Source organism: Lytechinus variegatus, chromosome 10 (assembly GCF_018143015.1).
Source record: "Lytechinus variegatus isolate NC3 chromosome 10, Lvar_3.0, whole genome shotgun sequence".
Lineage (NCBI taxonomy): Eukaryota > Metazoa > Echinodermata > Echinoidea > Temnopleuroida > Toxopneustidae > Lytechinus > Lytechinus variegatus.
This window is the reverse complement of record NC_054749.1, coordinates 33,109,585-33,133,320: the sequence shown is the minus strand read 5'-3', so window position 1 is coordinate 33,133,320 and position 23,736 is coordinate 33,109,585. Positions and strand designations below refer to the sequence as shown.

At 35.7% G+C, this 23,736-nt stretch overlaps 1 protein-coding gene and 1 long non-coding RNA gene across 4 annotated transcripts in view; both read left to right on the top strand.

Annotated features, from left to right (window-relative positions):
- LOC121422674 (protein tweety homolog 1-B-like) overlaps nt 1-23,418 on the top strand; it is a 33,229-nt gene extending 9,811 nt beyond the window's left edge. The window contains exons 3-15 of one of the 3 annotated variants that reach the window (XM_041617836.1): nt 2,696-2,807; nt 5,222-5,466; nt 6,120-6,215; nt 6,825-6,897; nt 7,781-7,856; nt 10,374-10,429; nt 13,748-13,840; nt 14,702-14,835; nt 15,636-15,737; nt 16,900-17,073; nt 19,831-19,875; nt 21,173-21,296; nt 22,959-23,418. In XM_041617836.1, coding sequence (XP_041473770.1) covers nt 2,696-2,807; nt 5,222-5,466; nt 6,120-6,215; nt 6,825-6,897; nt 7,781-7,856; nt 10,374-10,429; nt 13,748-13,840; nt 14,702-14,835; nt 15,636-15,737; nt 16,900-17,073; nt 19,831-19,875; nt 21,173-21,296; nt 22,959-23,069 — 1,441 coding nt within the window. In that variant the 3' untranslated portion in view covers nt 23,070-23,418. The remainder of the gene's footprint in view (nt 1-2,695; nt 2,808-5,221; nt 5,467-6,119; nt 6,216-6,824; nt 6,898-7,780; nt 7,857-10,373; nt 10,430-13,747; nt 13,841-14,701; nt 14,836-15,635; nt 15,738-16,899; nt 17,074-19,830; nt 19,876-21,172; nt 21,297-22,958) is intronic. The other 2 variants (XM_041617838.1, XM_041617839.1) reach the window with 2 other exon arrangements.
- LOC121422676 lies at nt 3,746-4,776 on the top strand. The gene is made up of 2 exons (XR_005971178.1): nt 3,746-4,279; nt 4,316-4,776. It is a non-coding gene; the product is annotated as an uncharacterized LOC121422676 (long non-coding RNA).
- Nucleotides 23,419-23,736: the final 318 nt, after the last annotated feature.

Genomic DNA, 23,736 nt, shown 5'->3' with positions numbered 1-23,736 from the left:
CTATAAAGTTATTAATTGGATGCGTTAAGGTTGACTGCCCCCACTGGTCTCATCAATTAGCGCTGTTGACATTCTCTTGATTTATCCCACTATGGGGAGATGGGTGGAATACATGTAGATGCATACCGTTACGGATGCAACATCCACACATGGGGAGTTATACTATCTGGCAAGTCTTCATAGTTATGAGTAATCCTAATAAATCTTGTATGGGTCGCATCTTGCAGCTACTCGCGATTGAGTCATGAAGGGTCCCATTTCTTTTAAAAGCATTTTACTCCTCATGGAGTTGAGCAGAAATCCGGAGGGGGGGGAGGGGGCACTCAGTATATAATGCATAGCGGGTATGTGCCGCGGAGGGAACCCCCATTTTTACACCCAAATTTCCGTTCCAAGGCATAGCATTTTTGTCTTATTGAGAAAAAAAAATGAAAGCCGCTCCAAGGCATAGCATTTTGTTCTTATCAAGAAAAAAGAAGAAATAACTCCGCCCCGAAGCTTCGCATATTTTTGCGTTACGCCGTTCTGGTCGCATTGATTTGCTGCAATTTTGGTGAAAAGTGGCCGCCTAGCACTGTCCGACCCTTGTCTCTGCGCGAGTGCACCCGGCGGAGACCACGCTAGCTGCATCATGCACGCATGCCCGTTCCATAGAGGTGCATACGTACGTACTCACACGCTCGCAATCCGTTCCAAGGACCCCCGTTTTCACAAAATTGTAGTTCAGAAGCCCGTTCCGAGGACGCTCCTTTTTACAATAAGCCTGCTCCAAGGCCCCCGTTTTTTGTCTCGCCCGCGGCACACCCCTACCACTTTTTTGGTCGAGTGCAAACATGTAAATACAATGCAGCACCAGCAAGTTGCATTCTAGTGTACATGTATGTACATGTAGAGCTTTTCACATTTTTCATTATAACCTCAGACTTTCTTGAAAATGTGTGAAGCTCTCGGAAGCCACAAAAATGGTCATGAGGGTTATATTAAATTATTCACTTCAAATGGCCACATAATTCAAAATCTTTCATAACCATCTGAAATTCAGTATCTTTAGAAATTATATTGTTATCAGTGTAGTAGCAGGTCCATGGTGTCACCCGCATATCAAACCAGGGTATTTGAGACCTTGGGCCCTCCTGTTGCTCCATTCACCGTAGATCACATATGATTTGGCTTATTGAATAGTATTAGTAGGTCAATCTCTATAGTGGTATTTAACTCAATAGACTGGATGGTTGGTATGATCTTTAAAGGGGAAGGTCATCCAAAAAATGATATTGAAGTTTATTGAGAAAACACCCCCCCCCCAAAAAAAAAAAAGATGAGAAGCTAGAGCAGAGCCTTGATAGAAGTTTGAATCTTAGTTACCTCATAGAAGCAGAAAGAATGAAAAAAAATGTGATAAAAAAGGCAGCCTAATTGTAATGAGAAGAACTTACATGTAGCATTGCAATTCTGAACAACATTCTTTGTTAAAAAAATGAAAATAATTACACAAATAAAAGTAATCAAATATAACTCTACAGCTTACATGTACAATAAGATCGTCCCCCGCTAACATCTAACTGTTGGCTATATGCTCTTAGTTATTTAGGAAGGGGGAAGAAAGAATAAATTTTATCAGTTTGTTTCCCACCTTAAAATAAAAAAGATATAGTTTAGTATGTGCATGTACAGGTAGGCCTACATGTACACCTATTCTAGAGGGCAACACCCACAAGCCTTACTTCCTAGTTCCAATAAGGCCCCAAAACATCACTAACCATTTATGTACGTGTAAGCCACATTTATTCACATTTTTCTGTTTTGTCTGTTTTCTGTAGACTACCCCTTTAAATCTTTAATATCACAGTCACACAGACTTTAGCTAGTTTCTATGCTTCTCCCTTGAGTGTGTTATGCTTAGCCTCTTTCAATGGAACTATTTCTATACCACTCCCTCGAGGCTCGTCATTTCATAGCAAAATATCTTTGTCAGTTCAGGTACACAAATAAAGCAACCTTGAACACTTTGCCCTTGTTGTTGCCATAGTAACAGCAGATTTTCAGTCTAGTCTTATCAATTCAGACTTGCATATATGACATATGTCTTGGAAATGATGCCCTTTGGATTACACTAATATATGTACTGTATATTACAACATGGGTGTTGTAAGTCCATGATCACAAAAATCTATATCATACATGTAGTATAGGTCACTTCAATATGTTGAGGGCAAGGCATGTTCTTTTTTTTAAGGACATATTATTGAACTAGATTAAACACAAATTACGGGAAAGTTTTTTAAAAAGGGAGGGGCACAAACCAATCTCAACGGCTAGTGAGAAGGTATTTTCTGTCTAGTCCAATAAATAGTTCATCCACGACCATGACCTTGATGGCCTTGGATGTTCATTTAAATCCCGATAATGTGAAATCCACAAATTATGAATTCGCTAAATTTGAAATTAATTAATTTTTCAATTATTTAACTGATATATTTTAAGGCACTGGGAACATTTTTGACGACATAGTAGCTGAAGTGTATTTGGATGAAATATCCAAGTTGCAATGTAGAATGTCAGCTTTCCCTTTCATGTGTTTTATGTTGTTGAATTGTCATTACCTAATTACAAACCTGTCCGATACATAAATCCTACAAGTACAAACCATTATTTTGTATTTATTCATCTGTCTGATCTCATTATTCTCATGCAGAGGGATATTAGGAGTTGGTTACTATGGCAATGAGACAGCTGCCATTGGAATCCATCATTTTGTCAACTCAGCCAATGGGATAAACGAAACTGTTACTACTGTGGATTACAAGGTAGGTTATCTTCATGATCTTTCCCTGGGAGATTCAAGGCATTATGAGATTAAATATATAAGTTTCACCCAAAGGATTTACATTTTAATAGTGCTGTACATGTATGTGTAGCATGTTAGGTACCTATGGAATGATAATTGATATTGGTTTTGACCGAGATGATTTTTTAAAAGGATCAGTGTTCAATTAAGACATCAGTTTGCTTTTAGATTTGAAAATACAATTGAAAATTGATATTTTTGTATTAATTTATTCATTTGCTTGTTTGTTTATTTGTTTATTTATTAATTCATTTTGCAGCCAATGTCAACTTTTCTGGTTATTGATAATATAACTAAGTAGTTGATTAAAGTTGAATTAAGAAGACGATTCAAAATATTGAGATATCTACATTAATAGCAACCTTACAACCCACCAAACACTAAGAGGTGATTCGACCCCCCATTTTCTTTTTTCAAAATAGTGAATTTGAACGATTTATCCCTACTCATTTTCCTCGAGTTCGTTCCTGCAATGCCTACCGAGACGGGTGTTCTTTGACTGTGACGTCACCGGGGGTATCGTAGTAAACAAGGCAGTGCTGTTTTGTGTACTATGCACGTACGCCTTCATATTTACTTTTGTGTCAAAACTTCATTTTATCGCTATTGATTTTATGTGAACGATGTTGAAAGGAAGTAATAATTATCATAAGACATATTGTCAATAATATGACCCTACATTGTTAAAACTGTTCTTCTTTGTAGCAATTTTAGACGATTTTAATGCCTTGTTTTCGTTCCGGACTGTGTCCGTGGCGAAACAATTGAATAAACTGCAGTTGAAGTTGTATTTCGAGCCGGAGAACTTGCAAAAAGGAAATGATTAAAATTATATTTATGGCCATACTATTATTCCAAATATGTAAATTCCCTCATAATGATACCATAGATCCTAAAGGAATAATTTCAAGACGAATAATATGAAATTTGACCAAGATCTTCTCACCAGTCGATAACGTAGCAGACGTGTTATCATGATATATTTATCCGCGTGTGACGCGGCTCTTGCAAAAAACACAGTTGGTTGCGGAATTGCTTTGTGCCGACCGGCCACCCGCTCCGGGGCAGCTAGCTGTCGAGCTGCCGGACCGCATACCTTTCATGCTGTCTTGAACTCACTTGCGAATTGCATTTGTATGTTTGACGGTGACCTCTAGCGTAATTAAATATACAGGTAGAAAACAACTCGGGAGGCCGAGAAGAATAGTAAGTTGATTCAAGATTGTTCTGTGGAATGAGCCATGAGTGGAAATGATCCACAGGATATAAAAATGGTGTCAAAGACAAAAGGAAAGAAGAAAAAGACGTTAGGGGATTGCTGCATGGTCATGAACTGCGGTTCGACCATAGAGATATATATGGGGATGGTCTGGGGGTCGACATACCAGAACACTTCCCCACTACAGTGCAGTACACACTCAATGCCTGGGTGTACTTGAGTGTATTGTACATGTATATAGCATATAGGCATGCAGCGCGCGCAGAGCTGAGCTAGCCGCCGGAATTACTTTCCAGCTACTCACTTGATGGAACATCGTGATAAAATAAATGAGAAATAGTGAAAATATCATTCAATAACTCACTGTTTTCAATCTTTCATCATGATTTAAGAGTTCATGATAGTTATTCATACTGTTCTTTATACAGGTAAAGTAAAGATTTGTACATATGATTCCTATTTGTTTGATTTGAGTTGCTTTGACAAAAAATTGTAAAATCATCTTTCACTCTCTGCATAGCATTTCTGTATTACACCCAGGCACCTCTTACACTAAATTCCCTCCGGTGACGTCACACTCAGAGTGATTTTTCTGTACACTCGTCTCTCGGGCTCTGACAGGTGGCTAATTTCATAGACTTTCAAAGCAAAATATCGAGAAGGCAGAAGATTTTTGTGACATGCTATTTGTTTGAACAACTGATATATACTTTATATTATGTGTGGAAACCATATTTATGGAAACTCACCCCCTTCTTAATTCAACTTTAAGTGTTATATCTTTCATTCAAGTGTTGAAGTTTGTTTTCATATCCTACATTATAATAAGATTTTAGATTGTTCCTTGGATGAATAATTACGAATCTAAACCTTTATTTGTCTGAGATGACATCAAAGAGCTCTAGATATCTTGCTCGGGTGTTATATTTTCTTATTCTTTTAAATAATCGTTCTTTATTTTTAACAAATGTGCTTGTTGATTTTTTTTTTTAGATCAGTAAAATTAGAAGTTGATCTTGATAATCTAATATTATTCCATCTGAGTTTGAACTGTTAGAAAGTGATCTCCGGTTGACAGTGACTGATCAAATGAGTGTTCAATGGTTTCTGCGTTAAACACAACATTTTTGTGTGATTTTGTATTGTTTTCTTAGATCAGTAAAATTGAAGATGATCTTGAGAACATCATTCCATCTGAGGTGGCATCGTTAGAAAGTGATCTGCGTTCGACAGTGACCAATCAGACTGCTCTAGACATCATGCTTGAGATGACGGATTCCTTAACTCAATCATCTAAGATGGCAGCTGGTAATCTGAGTGAAATCACAGAGAAGATATCACTTAATGGATTGGATACCAGTCTGCTCATTAGTAGAATTGATTACTATGACTATTTCAGGTATGTATACTACTCCATGCCAACTGGAGGATTTTATTTTTAAAGCTTTGTAATGTAAATTACACATGTTTCATTAAATATACTGTTAGAGTAACAAGCATTTCGGCAGTATTGGTGTAGAAAGATTAATCCTGCGATTACTTTGGTGTTGATTTTTCTCCCACACAATCTTGTCTCTGGCTGAGGAAGCACATGGTGCGCGCACGATTGATGACATACATGTACACATTATAAAGTCAAGTTTGTTCATGAAAACAAGCTGCATATGTCTCAAATTGAATGGAGAAAATATCAGATATCAGGATAAGGTTCAAACATGGATCAAAATAAACTTCAAATTAATTTGAATATGCATCGCAAACAATTTGTCACACTTTATGTAATATAACATCTCTAGTTCAAGAGAGTTCTGCCCATCTTTGTTTGGACCATATCTTTTCTTTGCATTCCCATTCTCATGAAACCAGCATCCGAACTTGTACCAGGGCTCAATGTCAGCGATTGATAACCAGTTTTGACTGGCTTTATAATCATTTCAACTTGAACTGAATTTGATTTTTTGTACAAGTCATTCAAATCTACGTAGATTTACATGTACTAGTAATGGAAATCGTTTTGATAAATGAGACAGTATTCTATGATCTATGTTACAGGTGGATGGGAATGGTCCTCTTATTGACCTTTCAACTTGTGACCTGTCTCTTTGTCCTGTGGGCAGCATCCAGGTCATCTAGATATCTATTAGTCTTGTAAGTAAACCTATTTACATGTTCCTTAGATTAATCTTTATTTAACGGGGGGGGGGGGGGGGGCTCCGTGACCTTTTACTGTCTAGTCTTGTGCATTTTTAGACCAAATTTACGACGCCCGTGTACTCAGTTCCGAATTGACCCCCCTCAGTATATCCAGGGGCCCGCTTCATAAAGGACTTGCAACTGTTGTAACTTTGCCATAATGGCAACTACCATGGTAACAGGGCTCAGCAGCCAATCAGAATCAAGGTTATGGTAGTTGCCATAATGGCAAAGTTACAACAGTTGCAAGTCCTTTATGAAACAGGCCCCTGGTATGAAATATCCCAGTTAATTTAGGGTTAAGCCTTTGTTTCTGAGTCCTACTGAATTCTGTAATATCAATGGGTTCTATACTTTGCCAGTGCCAAGTACTAAGGCAGTTGATTATAAAATAAGAAGATACATGTACTTTAGTTTGCAGGCAAGCAAAGTATGCAGAGGAATCACAAGTTCTACTGAAGTTCTTCTGAAGTTTCTTACTTTGTTTTATTTGTAAAAATTATTATTAAAAATGCAGATACATGTATTTACTTAGAATCTATTTGGATAATTTGTTGATGACAGGTCCAGTATCTTAAGCATCGTGTGTATCTTAATGATCTGGTGTTTGGTCGGAGCTGAACTCTTCATCGAAGTGGTAAGTATTGCTTTCATCCAAATTTTAATTCAGTTATAATTAAAGGTAAAGCAATGTAGATGCATCAAACCTTTATTTTATGAGAAAGTCTTTAGAACTATTGTCAGTAGTCAGCATACGATTAGAAATCATGTTCTGGTGCATGTACATATTGCAATAAACCTAATTTTATAAATTCCTGAAAACTATCAAAGCTGAAGGCGATCAAAGTAAAGATTGCCAACACAGATAAGTACACGTGGGACTTTTATTGCCTGAATAAAGACCCTACAACTGACTAGAATGCTATGCTTATTTGCTCATTTCTCAGTACAATGTAGTTCAAACTTCTTAAAGAGAAATTCCAGTAGTTGCAGTAAACACTGATTTCATGAGAAAGTCTAAAACAAGGCTTAATTGTCAGTATATCATTGAGGATCTAGATCTGGTACAGTTACATTAACTGAACTTTGTGAAATCTTGAAATCTATGCTGAAAAGTGTTCACACCGAAGATCCCCAACACAGATATGCGCACGTGGGACAATGTATAATTATTGCTTAGAGCGTCTGGCCCGACGCTCTACCCGAATCCTGTGCTTATTTGCTGATTTCTCAGAAATTACACAATTTCTTCCAGAATCCTTTGGCACATGCGTTTTATTTATACAGACACTTTTGTGGTCATTTCATTGGATTCTGTACGAACTCATTTTGATATCGTTACCAAAACTAGCATTTACCTTTAATGTTATACATTCACCACAAAAGATACCCAACAGAAATATATGTATGACTATGCATTGTGCAATATAATTAATAGATCCTACAATAAAATAATTTAACGAATTTTGATATTTGATTCTGCAACTATAAGTTTTCCAATGATTCTTGTTATTTACTAGGGTCTTGGTGACCTCTGTGTTGCTCCTGATCAGTATATCATGACAGAAGCTGGTAAGACATCACTAATATCACCTGGTGAGTAATATCATTTTAGTGCTCATGATTTATGTTATTTCATTTGTCAGTCGTCCACGTACCGGTAATTGATTTTTTTTATCTTGTGCTTGATGCCATGCATTTTTATTAGTTTTCATGTTTCCCCGTTGAACTGCAAGTCCATAAGATATATGTATCCGGCCCCCATATTGTGGACTTTGATATGTCTTTGTTTTCTAGTTCATATAATAATAAATACATGTAGCATTTATGAGGCACCGATTTATATACTTTCCTATTGAATTGCGCACTATATATTACCCCGGCTGTAGCTCCAGCTGCTAAAGGTGCTTGGTGCATTCAAGGAATCAATCCTGCCCGGTATCCATTCACTTTACCCAGGTTGAGTGCAGCACAATATGGATAAATTTCTTGTTGAAGGTAAAACACGCCGTGGCTGAGAGTCGAACCCATGCCCCTTTTGTTGAAAGATGAGATTCGCAACCACTATACCATGACGCCCCCACATGTAGAATGTTGTAATGCTATAATGGCTCCAGCAGTTCAACAACAGAGAAGTCCAATGTTTTAGAGATCAATTATTTTATTGGATGCCCCGTCGTTGATGTTTGTGCTCATGTCTAAAGTCCTGGCACTATTCTGTAACAAGTTTACTATCAGCCAATCAGATCGAAATATTTCAGTAGCTTTTAACTGTTAATGCAAATTTGTTATAATTTTTGTGAAATGTCCCCCTGATGATGAGATTTCTTCATATCTACTTGAAAATGTGTATGGTCTTGAGTGTGCTCAGCAGCTATTGAAGCACACCAGCTAGTGGGTTAGGGTTCAAGTGAATCCAAGGTTTTATACTGAAAAAAAAGACATTCAAATAGTAATTGAGGTGACTCGTGATTAGATTGGTTAACAAATAAGTTTCATATGATGTTATTGATGAAAATTCCCAAGATTAATGTGATGATTTAATCCGGATACATTCAGACTGTTTTTATTGCACTGCACCCCCCCCCCCTCCTTTAGGATGTGACTCATACAATGTATATTATCTCTTCTATTATTGTGGTTAACAATAGTCATTTCTATTGTGTGGAGTGAAAGCCTTCACAGTAACGTGTTATACTGATTTACATGTGAATGAGAAATGGTCATGAGACATTTTGTGTGATCTATTAGAAATGAAATAGGCCTAGTTTCTATTCAAGTGGGAATACATGATGACAGTCCCTCCATGTATGTAATAGAAAGGAAAGTTCTATGTGGGTGTAATTACACATATATGTATTGTTCAGTGTTTTCAATCTTCTCGTGTCACTTCATCTGCTATTATTTGTCTTGTTCATCATTTTTTAATTATCTTTTTTTTTTAAGATAAACGATTAATCTTTTCTTGGAGCCTGTAACACAAAGCTCAGCAATGATTCCAGGATAAATTTGACCATCAATCATGATGATCAAGCATAGGAATAATTGCTAAGCAATTGCATTGTGTGTTATTGGAACCTTGGTCATGAGATTTCAAATGCTTCAGAGCTATTGACATGTTACTTATACATGTAGAATGTGTAATACACCAAAGAATTAGAGTGTGCTGTATCAAAAATGAATGGGACTACACACAAATGTTTGGCCCAAACATTTCTCCTGATTTGAATTATAGCTTTAATATGAGGAAATCAGACAAACAAAATAAATGAAAATTTGAATAAAATCAAACAAGGAATAACCAAGTTATATCACTTTAAGGTTTTGCATTATTTTGGTGAACAGTACTAGGCATGGAGTACCCCTTTAAAAGTACTTTGTGACAAAAATTGTGTACGTGAAATGATCCTTTATGAGGCTATAATAGCTGTACTTGTTATTTGATCTCGGTTAATACAACTACAGGTAGTTACCATGGTCTGTTTTGATACACCCTGATTAGACAAACCATTGCAGCTTTTTTCCTGTCTCTTGTTTTTATTAGTTTGGTGTATGATGTCAGCTTGTGTAGACAAATATCACCCTTGGAACTGATTTATAATCAAGAGTTTATTGAACCAGAAATTGAACTATATAATAGAAAATCGTTATGCATGCAGCTAGATTGTGTGATTTGTCGCAGTTTAGTGATAGCTCAAATATTGAGGCTTTTCCATTTTAGGTTTATCATTCACCTATTTTTTCAAATGATAAGATTTTTATACATTTTATGTTCTTGGCTGCATAAGTATAACAGAACACAGTGTTGTAATAGCAGCCAGGGGCAGCAGCACCATGGAGGAAGGTGGTCCCCCTGAGATTTTTCATGTAGTGAAAATGAGAGGGGGTGGGGGTGGGAGAGGAAAAAAGAGAAAGAGAGGGGGGAAAGAAGAGGTGAAGGATATACCCTTATAATTCAATTGAGAACAACCACAACAAAATTTAATGTATGTCTTCCCTCCCTCTATCTAAATAACCTGGCACTGCTTTATTTTCCCCCTGGAATCATGAAACATCCTGTTCACTAATTGATTGATTATATTATACATGTTTTCATATTTCTTTTTTTTTTAGATGTTCTTGATTACTACTTGAAGTGCACAGATAACATCATTAATCCATTTAGCTCAGTAAGTATACATTCAGGATAAATTTTTGTCTGATTTATTTCTCACAATGCATAAAAAATGTATTTCCAACAACAGCATCTTACATCAAAGAAACACAGAGTTCTTTGAATAACATGAGAGATTATTCTGTTTTGGAGCAAAACATGGCTTTGAGTTTGTCTTTATTTTGTGGTTTGGCCCAATATTTTTTTCAAGCAGAACCGTACATCAAAATAAAGAGAGAGAGGGAGATTTCCAGACTGACCCCAGATAGTGATAATACACCACTATCTTTCATTCCATGGGGGATACAGGAAAGCCACTCTGGAATCCTGTATGCGAGGAAACCATTGATGTAACTTTTCTTGAGTACATGTAGGTGCTAATACTTGCTTTGATATTAACATAAACGTCGATTTCCATGAAGTATTCCAATATCTCACGTAATCAAAAGAGATTTTTGATAGGCCATCAGAGGTATACATAAAAATGATTTATGATACCAACATTTTTTTTTAAGATTCCAAGATGACATTAATGCAATTGTATAATTCCAAGAAGACATTAAATACAATTGACTTTATCTAGTGTACATACATATATGTAGTTACAGTAGAGTCAAGACACTTGTGCGTCATTCTTCACATTGATGCTTCAAGTGGTTAGTATTAGAAGAAACAATAACGGTTTCATAGAAAATAGAAAGGTAATCAGGGTTACACGTTTCACAGAAGGAAGAGGAAGGTTGTTCATGTATCCTGCTATTGTTCATAGCTTAGTATCACATTGTAATGGCATAGAGATAGTTCACACAAGTGGGAAAACCCGTACTTTGTTTACAAAGTATCATGTTACTATAGCTCACACAGGTTGAATATTGCTATATGTAATTTAATACGATATATGTACAAGTTTGTAAAATATGCCATAAAGAAAGTTGACAAAAAAGCCTGTTTAAGTTTTGGTAGATATATTCTTTGAAGAGGTTCATATGATATCATTGTTTGGATATTAGGGATGATTTATTATTTACACAAGTATAGACATCTTACTAAATAGGTTCATTATTGCGGATTGAAATAATCGCTAGAGGGTATTCATTTGTCTCGCAATCTACTATGGTCAACAAGGAAATTCGTGATCACTCTCGCAAAAAGTGTTCACTGGCTTTCTAGGAAATTCGTGATCACTCTCACAAAAAGTGTTCACTAGCTTACAAGTTCATGAGCTTTCGAGTGCCGCTGCAACTCTTTATCAAGTGACACGGATTGTGCGATATCGTACTCTATTTATACTAACCTCCAAGACCGTACGCACAAACGCGAGAACAATAGGTGGGCACTGATCCGTTGTGTGATTGGTCAGGAGTTATGCAAATAAGCCGGGGGTATATGCAAATACGCCGTGGGTCGGCAATATGCAAATGAGACCAAAATTGGCGGGCTCGCTAGTTTCCCGTGGGCGGGGGTTGACTGGCTGAGCGGTCCCTCGATCAGGGCCGGGAACGATCGGGTCGGCGTGCACTGCCAGGTAAGGGGGTATTGTGCTGTCGGATGGTTCGCATCCAGAAATCGGGGATGTCGATCCCGCTGTCTCTGTTGAAATTGTTAGGACAAAGACGTATACTAATAGCCTCCTTAATCCTGCGTGTATACCAATGTCTTTCTTTGGCAATGCAATGTACACCCTCCCAATCTGGGTGGTGTTGCTTCTCCCAAGCATGTTCTGCCACCGCGGATGTATTGGTTCGCTGTAACCAAACATCGCGCTTGTGTTCAGAAATGCTTTCAAGTATCGGTCGGGCTGTCTCTCCGATGTAAGACCCGTCACATCCCTGGCAAGGAATATTGTATACTACGCCATCACGTCTGTGATCAGGGATAGGGTCTTTGGGGCGTACAAGCTGTTTGCGTAAGGTGGTGACCGAGCGGAAAACCGTTCGGATATCGTGACCTTCTAATCGGCGTTTAAGTTGTTGTGAAAGGCCATCGATGTATGGCAAGACTGTACAAGTCTTGAAAACCTTCTGATCCCTTGGTGGTTGTTTTTTCTTGAAAGTATTCTTGATAAAACGGCGTGGGTAACCGTTACTGCATATTGCCGACCCACGGCGTATTTGCATATACCCCCGGCTTATTTGCATAACTCCTGTCCAATCACACAACGGATCAGTGCCCACCTATTGTTCTCGCGTTTGTGCGTACGGTCTTGGAGGTTAGTATAAATAGAGTACGATATCGGACAATCCGTGTCACTTGATAAAGAGTTGCAGCGGCACTCGAAAGCTCGTGAACTTGTAAGCTAGTGAACACTTTTTGCGAGAGTGATCACGAATTTCCTAGAAAGCCAGTGAACACTTTTTGCGAGAGTGATCACGAATTTCCTTGTTGACCATAGTAGATTGCGAGACAAATGAATACCCTCTAGCGATTATAGACATCTTGATAAATAAACCTCTTGGCTGACTAAGCTCTGACCATATCTGTCTTTCCTAAATGACTATGATGAAAACTGAATTAGCAGCTTTATAGGTATAGTAATATATGATTCAAGACATAGACTCATTGCCCTTTGAAAGAATTGAACATTGTCTATACATTATATATCATTCATCTGTAATAAATTTATTGTTGAATATGAAACAAGGAACTGACAGTTATGACCTTGGTTTCGGAGAGCAGCTAGTTTCATTTTCATTTTAAACAGGGATACAAATAAGGAACTAAATGTGTGATAAATGATAGCGAGTTCTCTATATGTGACATGAAAACTGAATAAAAACTCAACTACATGTAAATGATATTGAATGCCAGCAAGTTTACCCTTCCTGATTTTGTTTACAATATATCACTGTAAACAACTTTGGTTTACAGTTTTTATTTTATTCTATTTATTGATAGAACATTTCATCTTCACTTTGGGGTTTCTATTGTTTGTTTTTCACAATGGTTGTTACTACTGTTAGTATATGTACTTATGTGTGCTTGAAATATAGTTCTTAAGATAATACAAAGATGAATGTCCGTTTAAAAACAACTGAAGGGAGAATTGATGAACTGGTAGATAAATAATTTCCTTGTTATTAAGAATAATAAGAATAATGTCTATTTTTGATATTGTAAATAAACTCATAATATTTCAATTGAGATATTTAAAAAAAGTGTATTTACAATGCAAAATGTATTTTAATTTTTATTATCTATGCAGTCAATCACAGAAGCAAACTTTTTTCCTTAGAATGATTTCTATATTTTATCTTGTATATAAACTCATGATATTTTGATTGAGATATTCCTAGAATAGAGAATAAATGTATTTTTATTTATATTGTCTATGCAGTCAATCACTGAAGCAAACAATGATCTTGCCACGGCTCATAAATCAGTCACATCACTGGAAAACATGGTCAAAGAATATTCCCCATCTTCACAGGTATGTAGTATTTGGTACTCTGGCAGTCCTCTGTCTTAGAACGGGTCTTGGATCCCGGAGGGCCTCTATCACCCTCATCCAGAGATGAACTAGCCATCCTTCATGCTAGGGTTTCCTTGTATATGTGAAGTTTCTGTTAATGTTTTGATTCTTCATTGTTGGCCGGGGTCCGTTGCAGAAAGAGTTGCGTTTAAACGCAAGTAAAAAAATCAATCGCAAGTCCCAAATGCGTGCTGTTGATTGGTTGAAAATCAAGTTGCGATTGATTTTTAGAGTTGCGATTGATTGCAACTCTTTTTGCAACGGGCCCAAGATGATATAGGTACTCCCCATATTTGTTTATATTCTAATGATAGCACACTGTAGGTCACTATCATTTATAATTATTACTTCTTGTGTTTTTATTTTCCCTATATTAGCCCATTGTTTTGTTTTTTGCATTGTATTTCAATGTTGTTTACTCTTTATGTATGTCTTAGTATTGATTTGTATTTAATTGTATCATGGTGGTGCCCCACCCACAAGTTTTTTTTTTTATGATTCCAGGGACTCCCCAATCCCATGTTTTTATCAAATTTACATATGATATACCTCTATTTTTATGATTGATGGATTGAAAAAAATTTTGAATTAAATTGAATTGAAGTTGTAGTATTTTTATATTTTAGGAAAAATCCTCATTTTCATGCCTCTTCTCTGTGTGACTTGCAGTGGGTATATTTAGACCTTGCCACATCTGGCCAAAATATTATTTTTAATCTTAATCTTAGTCCTCACTGTTTATTTTTCAATTCACTGCATAAACTTTGACTCTAAATACAAAATATTTTCATTATAACTCGCCTGTTTGTTTTGTTTCAGACATATATTGATGCGATTGAAGTAACATTGACTGATGTAACCGGGAATACACAGCAAGTAACAGCACTGGTGGACTGTACTGGCATTCACAAAGATTACATTACAGCCCTGCATGGCATATGTTACAATACAATGTGAGTTCATTGTATGTGTCGGTGGATTTCTCGAAATCTCTGTTCTGCCCAATAACTCATCTTTTTTTATGGTTCAGTGGTTAGCAAAATATTCACCATTGGCACCCCCTTTTAGCATTAATACTACAAGATGAGTTTGTAATGAACGTGATTGAGATGGTTTGGAAGCCTATTTATCTAACAAACTTTTAATCAGGAAATCGGGTCAATTCATTTTCATCGCAATTGCAAAAGGGAAGTAGAAAGTTTGTAATTGCAAAAGGGAAGTAGAAAGTTACAAACCAAAAATGTTGTGTCTAGTCCCTCTTGGAAATGGAACCATCCTCTGATATTCATATGACTAGGGAACTATTTCATGCCAGGTTTATCAATTATTTATTTCAAAGGGAAATTATATTGTTATGTTTGACCAATCTACATTCAAGAGGCGCTTATAAATTCTATATATTTCTCTGTTTTCTAGTACAAATGATAGGTTGTAATGCTCTTATCATAACTTGAAAATGTAATGAGTTATTGAAATATAAGGAAAAGTATGCAAAAGTGTGATTATTTTGTGGAAAAGCCCAATAAGAACTGTCTTACTTGTGACCAGGGGCCCGTTGCATGAAACTTTTTACCAGAGAAAACTCAGGTTGTTTTTACCAGAGTTTTTGCCCTGTGTTAAAGTTAACGGCAGAAATCAGAATAACCTTAGTTTTAAGTTTTTACCAGAGCTTTCTCAGGTGAAAAGTTTTGTGCAACAGGCCCCAGTACAGCCTTTATCTTTATGTACCTTTCTATCTTATCTATTGTTACAGAGCTGGTGTTGGATTCTTATTAATAAGTGGCATAGTCCTTGGCCTGCTGATGACATTGATACTGTGTATGTCATCTACATTAGCAGCCAGGATAGCAAGAAGGTATGTACGTTCAAGGTTCTGGTTTGTATTTATCACCATATTACTAAAGCAAAAACTCTATTAAAAAATGATTAACAATAAACTAATATACTGATGTACTTTTTTTTCACAATGCATGTGTGTTTTAGTTTATATCATCCAGACATTTAAGGAGTATAATACTAGTGGAAATTACTGTATAGAGTAACAAAATGTGACGTCTTCAATTGTCACTATTTGCATTTCATCGTTTTTTATACCATACTTTGATAGAGCATGATGAAAACCCCCCACAAACCAAATATGGTGGGAATTGGTCCATTGGGCCCCAAGAAATTACCTCATGAATACATAAGTAGCCCCATTGAAGTCATTGTATTCATGAGGTCATATCTAATGCCCCCATGGAACGATTCTCACCAAATTTTGGAAGTTGGGGTTTTTCATCATGCCTAACAATACATGGTATCAAAACGCTGAAATGCAAAAAAAAAAGGGTTTTTGTGACATCATCACTTCGGTACTCTATTTGGCAATTAAATCATAAATGTATTTCAAACATGGTAACCATAGGAAATCTATAGAAAGCCTTCATGAATATAAGTATTATTAATATTAAAATGGGAGATGTCTACCCCGTGGCCCATATTCTGAAGTCAGGTTTAACTTAGACCATGGTCTAACTCTGTGCTAAAATTATGGGAAGCCAAATGTGTCAAAATTTTATTAAGTTGTATGTTACTTATATTTACTGTGCTGTTTCCTGATTCTTCAATGGTAAAGACAATCATCGATTTATACTTCCTAGACAACTATGAATGATTTGAGAGCCAGTGAGCTGAAATATTATATCTCTACTGTTAGTGAATATGTATTAACAATTGGCTATCCATACTTAAACCACAACTTTAAGCGTGAGTTTAAGTTAAACCTTCAGACTTCAGAATACGGGCCTGTGTGTCTACCTTGCTGAGTATATTATATTATTATGATCTAACCTCCACTTTCTCCCTTGTCCATTAGACTTCTACCTCTATTCACTCATCAAAGTCCTTTACCAGGACCTAACACACGTTGTACCGTAAACAACTTTCATGATTATTCATACCACCATGCATTCTTTCAAACATCATGTGATCAAATAGTTTTGATATTTTTATGAATTTTATAAATCTATTTGCAGGAAGATCAATTACGAGGTAGACCAGGAAGATCCTTTCCTTCCTCCACCAACCTCGACGGCGACGTTGGAGAGATTTAGAAGAAGAAATCAAGATGAGCCGGCTAGGGTCACGCCCCCTCCTCTTGCCCCCATCTCACCGACCACTACCAGACCCCATTCACAACATGGTTTTGGGTAGGTATCTCATCATTCTCATTATTGGGAGTGGCATCAGTTGATAAATCGTTTGCCTCAATGATTGTAGGTTCAAATCCAAACCAGGCAGACGACCAAAACCTCTGTTGTATCTCAGCATTTGAGAAAGATAGCAACCATATTCTTTTGTTTGTTTGGCCAAATAATTTGATGTTGAGTACTGCAATAGTCATGTATTCATTGCTTTCTGTCATGATTATTACCAAATCTACTACAAATGATCCTGATACTTCACATCAAGCCCATGTTTATATATTGATGCTAGATATTGTATTTTTATTATATCCTAGCAATTCCATATATTCTTTGCAATATCAACCACCAGACCATATATTCAAATGGATGATATCTGAATTAACACCCCAAGGCTTGTTTTGGAAAAAGCATTTTAATCCATTGCTTTGAATATCTCTTCTGATTATTATATGACCCTTGTTATAATTATTGCATAATCTATGTAATTCCCCCCCTCAGCTTATGAAGTTGCTTAATTGCTAGTGATTGCAAGTATTTATGTGATATTTTTTTTAAAATATAGAAAAAATCGCATCATTTACCCTCGATACACCAGCAAAGCTAAATAAGAGACTGATCATATAAATAAGGATGACAAAATATTTATTATATAAGTGGACGGCATGACTAATGAAAAGAGATTGAACAATACTGCTTCGTCTGATCACCAAGTTTGAAAAGATCTGTTGTGGTTGCAGCTTTAGTAAGAAAAAGAAAAGAAAAGAAAGTTGGCCACATATCTATAAATTTTTGTTTATCTGATGTGATGTATAGTAACTGAAACCATTTTTGCCCCATTTTTATTCCTTTCTCTGTTATTTTCATAGTATATCGCGTATATATTTTCCTTAATTCAGTACTTCCATGCTCAGTGTACATAATACTTACTATAATTCATGTGTCCATTATTGCAATAATCCATTATTCATCGTTTTTGTTATTTCAGTTATCCATTACAAATTGTTTTTGTGAGAATTTATGTTTTATCATTGCCATAACTCAAATTAACCTTGATAGGTCAACATGTAATATATCTGTCACTCTTTTCATGAATTAGCAGATATATAATCAAATCATTCTCTTTTTTTTCTCCATTTTCGGACATTGTTTTTTCGAACATCTTTCATCTAACAAAGTTTCAACAAATAAAATGCTTTATTCTTTGATCATGATGATTTGTAAAAATAAATATGCCTGAATTTTTTTCCTATGAAGTGACAGATGAGTGCTCATTAAGTTATATGTGCATGTGGTAAATCTGAGACTTCTTAATGAAAAAGAAACTTTATTTTTATGAAATTGTTCACAATTTTAACCAAAATTTCAAGACAAGGCATAATTTGACATTAATAATCAGAAAATTCAAATAATGTTTTGTGAACGCAGCTGTGATATGTCATACTAACAAATGCTTTCCATCTTGTTATAGAAAATGGCTATGCCATGGGGTGGACAAGTTTAGGGTGTGATGGCCCATAACCAACATCTACTTGATATATCTCTTGTTTTATAAAATAGAATTGAAATTAAAGTAAACCTTAAATCAAGATTCGGTGACCGGATTAAATTTTGATTTTGAACAACAAGTTTGGCAATGTATCATTGTAGACATTGGAATATGGGACTAACATCTGTGTTTGTGGAAGGTTGGCAAATGTTTTCATATGAGATATTGATTTCTGTCTAGACTTAAAGGTCTTGTACCATTGCTGTCATGCTGGGGAATTCAATCTTGGTAGCATGTTGATTTAATTTTTTTGTGAAAGCAGGAAAACATAAAGCAAAAATGAATAGTTAATGGTTCAAGAAAATGATTTCAAATTTAAGAAAGCTTGCGATTGTTTGGATCAAATTTTGTGCAAATCTTATGGCGTTTTGACCTCGTCCTCTTTTTTCATATATGGAAAAAATTAAATTGGTGATTAGAGTGTCAATTCATACTGCCTTTAGAGTTTGACCTATCTCAGTATTTGTCATTTGAATTTTATTTCAACTAGTTAAAAAACATGGATTCATTTTGATATGCATGCTTTATTCGAGACCAACTTGGTATTATTTGAAACCTGAGAAAAATTACTAAATTCACCACTCGGGCTCTACCCATTCTGTCAGTTTGAAAAAAAAATTACTGCTATTATATACTTGCATAAATATCATTCACCAAGGAATCTGCTCCAAGTAAATTTAAAGTCCAGTGTTTTGCAATCAAAACAATTTTCTGGAATCTTGCTAGATGTTTGCTTTCAAGATTGGATTTCCCCTTTCTGTATACAATTTATAAACAGTAAATTTCTCCTGGGATCCATGACACAATTGATCACTAAATAGCAATGGCTTTATAGCAAGATCATTGTTACAGTGCAATTCATTCAAAATATTAAAGCAGGAACTAATTAAAACTGCTCTTCATATTTGCAATTGATCACAAGCCTGTGGGTCATGGGGCCTGAGATAAGATTTCCAAGTTAAGACCCCCCCCCCCTCCTGGAGCATAGCTACCCCAGAGGCTAGCTTTCTGGAGGGCAAGTCTCACCATATGGCAAGTTCTCCTGAGGACAACTCAAACGTCAAACATGAATGTTTAGGGTTAACTTGCCAGTCACCGGTGGAGTTGCCCACTGGGAGAGCTTGACCAAGAACCACATTATAAGTGTCATCATTGGTGTGTAAACATGAAATAATTCATTTCATTGTGATATTGTATTGTAACCCCCTATTCAGCAACAGGTCGATTCCATCCCCTCCCCGGTATCACAGATACGAACCGCAAGTATCCCAGTTAAAATGTTGCATCCCGACATCACACAGACTAGCAAAACTACTTGGCTCTTGGCTGTAGGAATAATAAAAAGGATTATTATTTGGTCCTTTGAAGATGCAGTAGAAATTTTAAAAAAGAGGGCAACATGCATGCAGCATGACTGTCACATGAAGATTTACCCCCAGTACATGATTTTTACTTAATATTTCACCCTAACATTTTAGAGTGTGCAAAGAAAAAAAACTGCATAGTTGTATCATGCTGTCAGTAACTTTTCACTAGATATATTGTACGTGCGTACAATTAAGGGAACTTTTTCAATTCTTTCGACAAGATACATGGATGTTGAAAGGTGATAGTTGATCATCATTATGTCAAGAGTCAAGTAGTTTCAATCTAGTCTCCTGTTTTGATTTGTTTTATTATGGATGCAATGTGAGACCTTGTTTGTTCCTCTTGATATTCATCTTATTTCTTTTATTCATTTCATCTTTCATTCCACTCTACCATTGGTGTAGCAATCTTAGTCATTGTGATATTTGTGCATGCTTATCATTTTATTTTTGCATCTTGTTCATATCACAATGGGAGGTGGCAACCAATCATCGCAGGACCAAACGACCCTTCAATCAAAGGATATAGCGGCTCCCTGATCGAAGAATAACTAATCATTATCATTAACACAACATAACTAACTAATCCCCCATCATGCATTGACAACTAATATGGCACACTGCAAATAGAATGTTCAGCTCTCAAAGTTGAAGTGCTGAATTATGACGATGTGATTTCGTGCTTGAATTTGCTTGCTCTTGACTGCATTATGATTTTGAGCAATGAATAAAAGTACTCAAAAAGATATATTGATTATTATTATTCAATACTAAAAATGAAAGTACAGTGATTCAATGATTGATTTTGCTCTTTAACTGCATCATGATTTCAAAGGGGAAGAGTTTCTCAAGATGACGTATTGATAATGATTTAATAATACAATTGAAAGTGCCAAGATTGCAAGATTTTATGATTCATTTGTTCTTGACTGCATTATGATTTAAAGGTAAAGAGTTGAAAAGTTTTTGTCCACTGAAAAATATCAGAAAATGACTTATTTTTCAGAAAAGTAAATCATACTAGCGAGGTTATATTTGCAAGGTTAGACATCAAATTGCTAATTTTTTGTCTGCGTCTGTAAATGCTCTAAAACAGATACATATCGATCTGCAAAAGTTGTGAATGATTATCACCATGGTCATATGGGGTAGGTTTGATGACTCTCGTTTATCTCTCGTCTACATACAGTCCCTTTGATATGGTGAACACCCGTCCCTCCGGCCGTACATCCTACGTATCACATCAGAGAGATAGTTATTTGGAAGACACAGTAACACCTTCAAGAGGGAACTATGACACACCCCCTCCCACTGTGAGTTCTATCCCTTCATCAAAACACCCTTTTTATCATAATCTTAAGCTTTATATTTGTCTTTTTATCTTGTATCTTGGGTGTGTTGTATGCATGTTACTCAGTGAACTTCAGTATTCCTATATTGTGTTGTTTTATCTGTTGTGTAATTGTTTCTGTATCGTCACTGTACACGAGTCTTATTTTTGGCCGGTGAGATAGTATATAAATAATGCACACCTTCAGTAATGGATTGATGGTATACCAATAGCGAATAGGTATTATGGTGCAAGATAACGCCGAGTTGAATAGAACATCTTTCTTTCACTTACTTCACTTGCTGAGTTACAAGAAAAGGTACAAGAATATTTAGGACAACTTTCAGAATACCACCCCAGGTAATTTAAGAAATCAGCCTCATCTGAAACCATGACCAGTCAAAATGTGTTGGGATATAATTACAGGAAAGTGAATGTGGCATTCCTCAAACCATGACAATGTATAATTTTCTGATATCAAGAGGCAATTTAACCAAAAGACCTGATGGCTGCAAATAAGAACACTGTTATACCAAATTGATATAGGCTTCATTTCATTCCTTACAGCAATAAGCATTTTGGAAGGGTTCCGCTTAGGGCTTTGGGATTATTCTATCTTGAAAATATTAATTTCTTTGTCGTGCAGTTGGTGGAGAATTTACAATAGTTTTCTCCCTACTTTGGGGGTAATAGCACAAAATGTATTGAACTGAAATAATTTAAGTTTAGATCTTAATTGAGGTAAGGGCAAATTAAATAAACGAAACATGCAATCAAAATTTACAGAAATCTGAGTGTGTTGATTATTTGGATTGAGTGCGCTTGTGAATTTTACCCAAATATGATGAAGTTCGTTTCAGCTCAATGGCTGTTTTGTTGAAGCAGTGTAGTTGAGATCGAATTAGGCCAGGGTACCTATCGAGCATAGTAATTGCTCTTTGGAAGAGTGTATCCTACATATTGTTTGATGTTTGTCTTTTCTTTGCTTTGTGTATACTCTACATATTTAATATATGTCTTCGTCTGTTTGTGGTGTGTGTCTATATTGCTGTCTTATCTAAATTTATTAATATTACTAGTTTCTCTTTAATTTCAATTTTGTTATAGTTGCTTTCATTATTTAATTATGGTGTTTCATGGTTTTGATCATACTTTTGATCTACTTTTCTTCTTCAAAGTTTATTCTCTTGAAAGTTAGGTTTTAATTAAAAGTAATGTAAAGTAGTTATCAAAATGGAAATTTACATCTGAAACGGCAACTCCACATGAATCAAGTAGTATTTGAATAATGATACCGCTACTAGTATGAAATCAAATCAATTTAATCAATTTAATTTTATGTTTTCAGTAATATTTGACTTAAATGGGAGAGATTTAAATGAATAATTTTTTTATTTGTAGTTTTTGTCTGTGATTTTCAAGTAACCAAAACTCTGACACTGCGTCAACCATGCAGGAAGTTAACATTTTTAAATGATCGATTTGCATGTAAAGATAGATATATTGGTTTATAGAGATTAAAAAATCATTGAAATTTTAAGCTAAAAGCTGAATTTGTTCTTGTTACAAGTCAGGGAATTGTATTTTATTCAAGACATGAATTTTTAGATGACTTTGATAATGTGATTTATAATTAATATTACAGTATACCATGGCCATGAGGAGAGATGGGAACAGACGAACACCTGATAGATCATCAAGGGAAGAATCATCCAATCAAAATAGGTTATCAGCTGGATCTGCAAGTCTCGTCTGACAATGGCTTCTATGGCAGACATAAAAGTCTGCTCTAACTACAGGGACAATTGATTTCAGACATGTGTCTGTTTGTCATCAGATAAATGTCTGCTCCTCAAAAGACATAAGTCTGTGTGTCGACAGATAAGTCTGTTCAACTCCAAGGACAATGATTTCAGACATGAGTCTGTTTGTCATCAGACAAAAGTCTGTTCTTTAACAGATGCGAATCTGTGCGTCAACTTACATCTCTTTATCTTTCTCTTCTGTGGCAGACATTAGTCAATCATCTCTAAACTCATGTTACAATGGGTTTTTAGAACTGTCTGCCTATGTTCCAAGTCCATTGGCGGTGGTTTCTACGGCAGACATAAGAATTTTCATGTGCAAGCTCTTATAAAACACCTGTACCTGCTAATCTCGAGACTTCAGTATGATAGTTTGTCTGTCAGACATAAGTCTGTTCTTCTTCAAACTCATGTGGTAATGCTTTGTATAACAGACAAAAGTCTCCTCATCTGTAGAGTCTAGGGATAAAGACTTCAATTGCAGTCATAAGCATTTTCTTCAGATCCCTATACAATTGCATCAACAGAATTAATTTGTTTCAAAGATAAATCTTTTCAATGTGTCTGAAAGAAGAAGCAATTGAATTGGATGTGTATCTGGTAGCATCCTTTTATCAG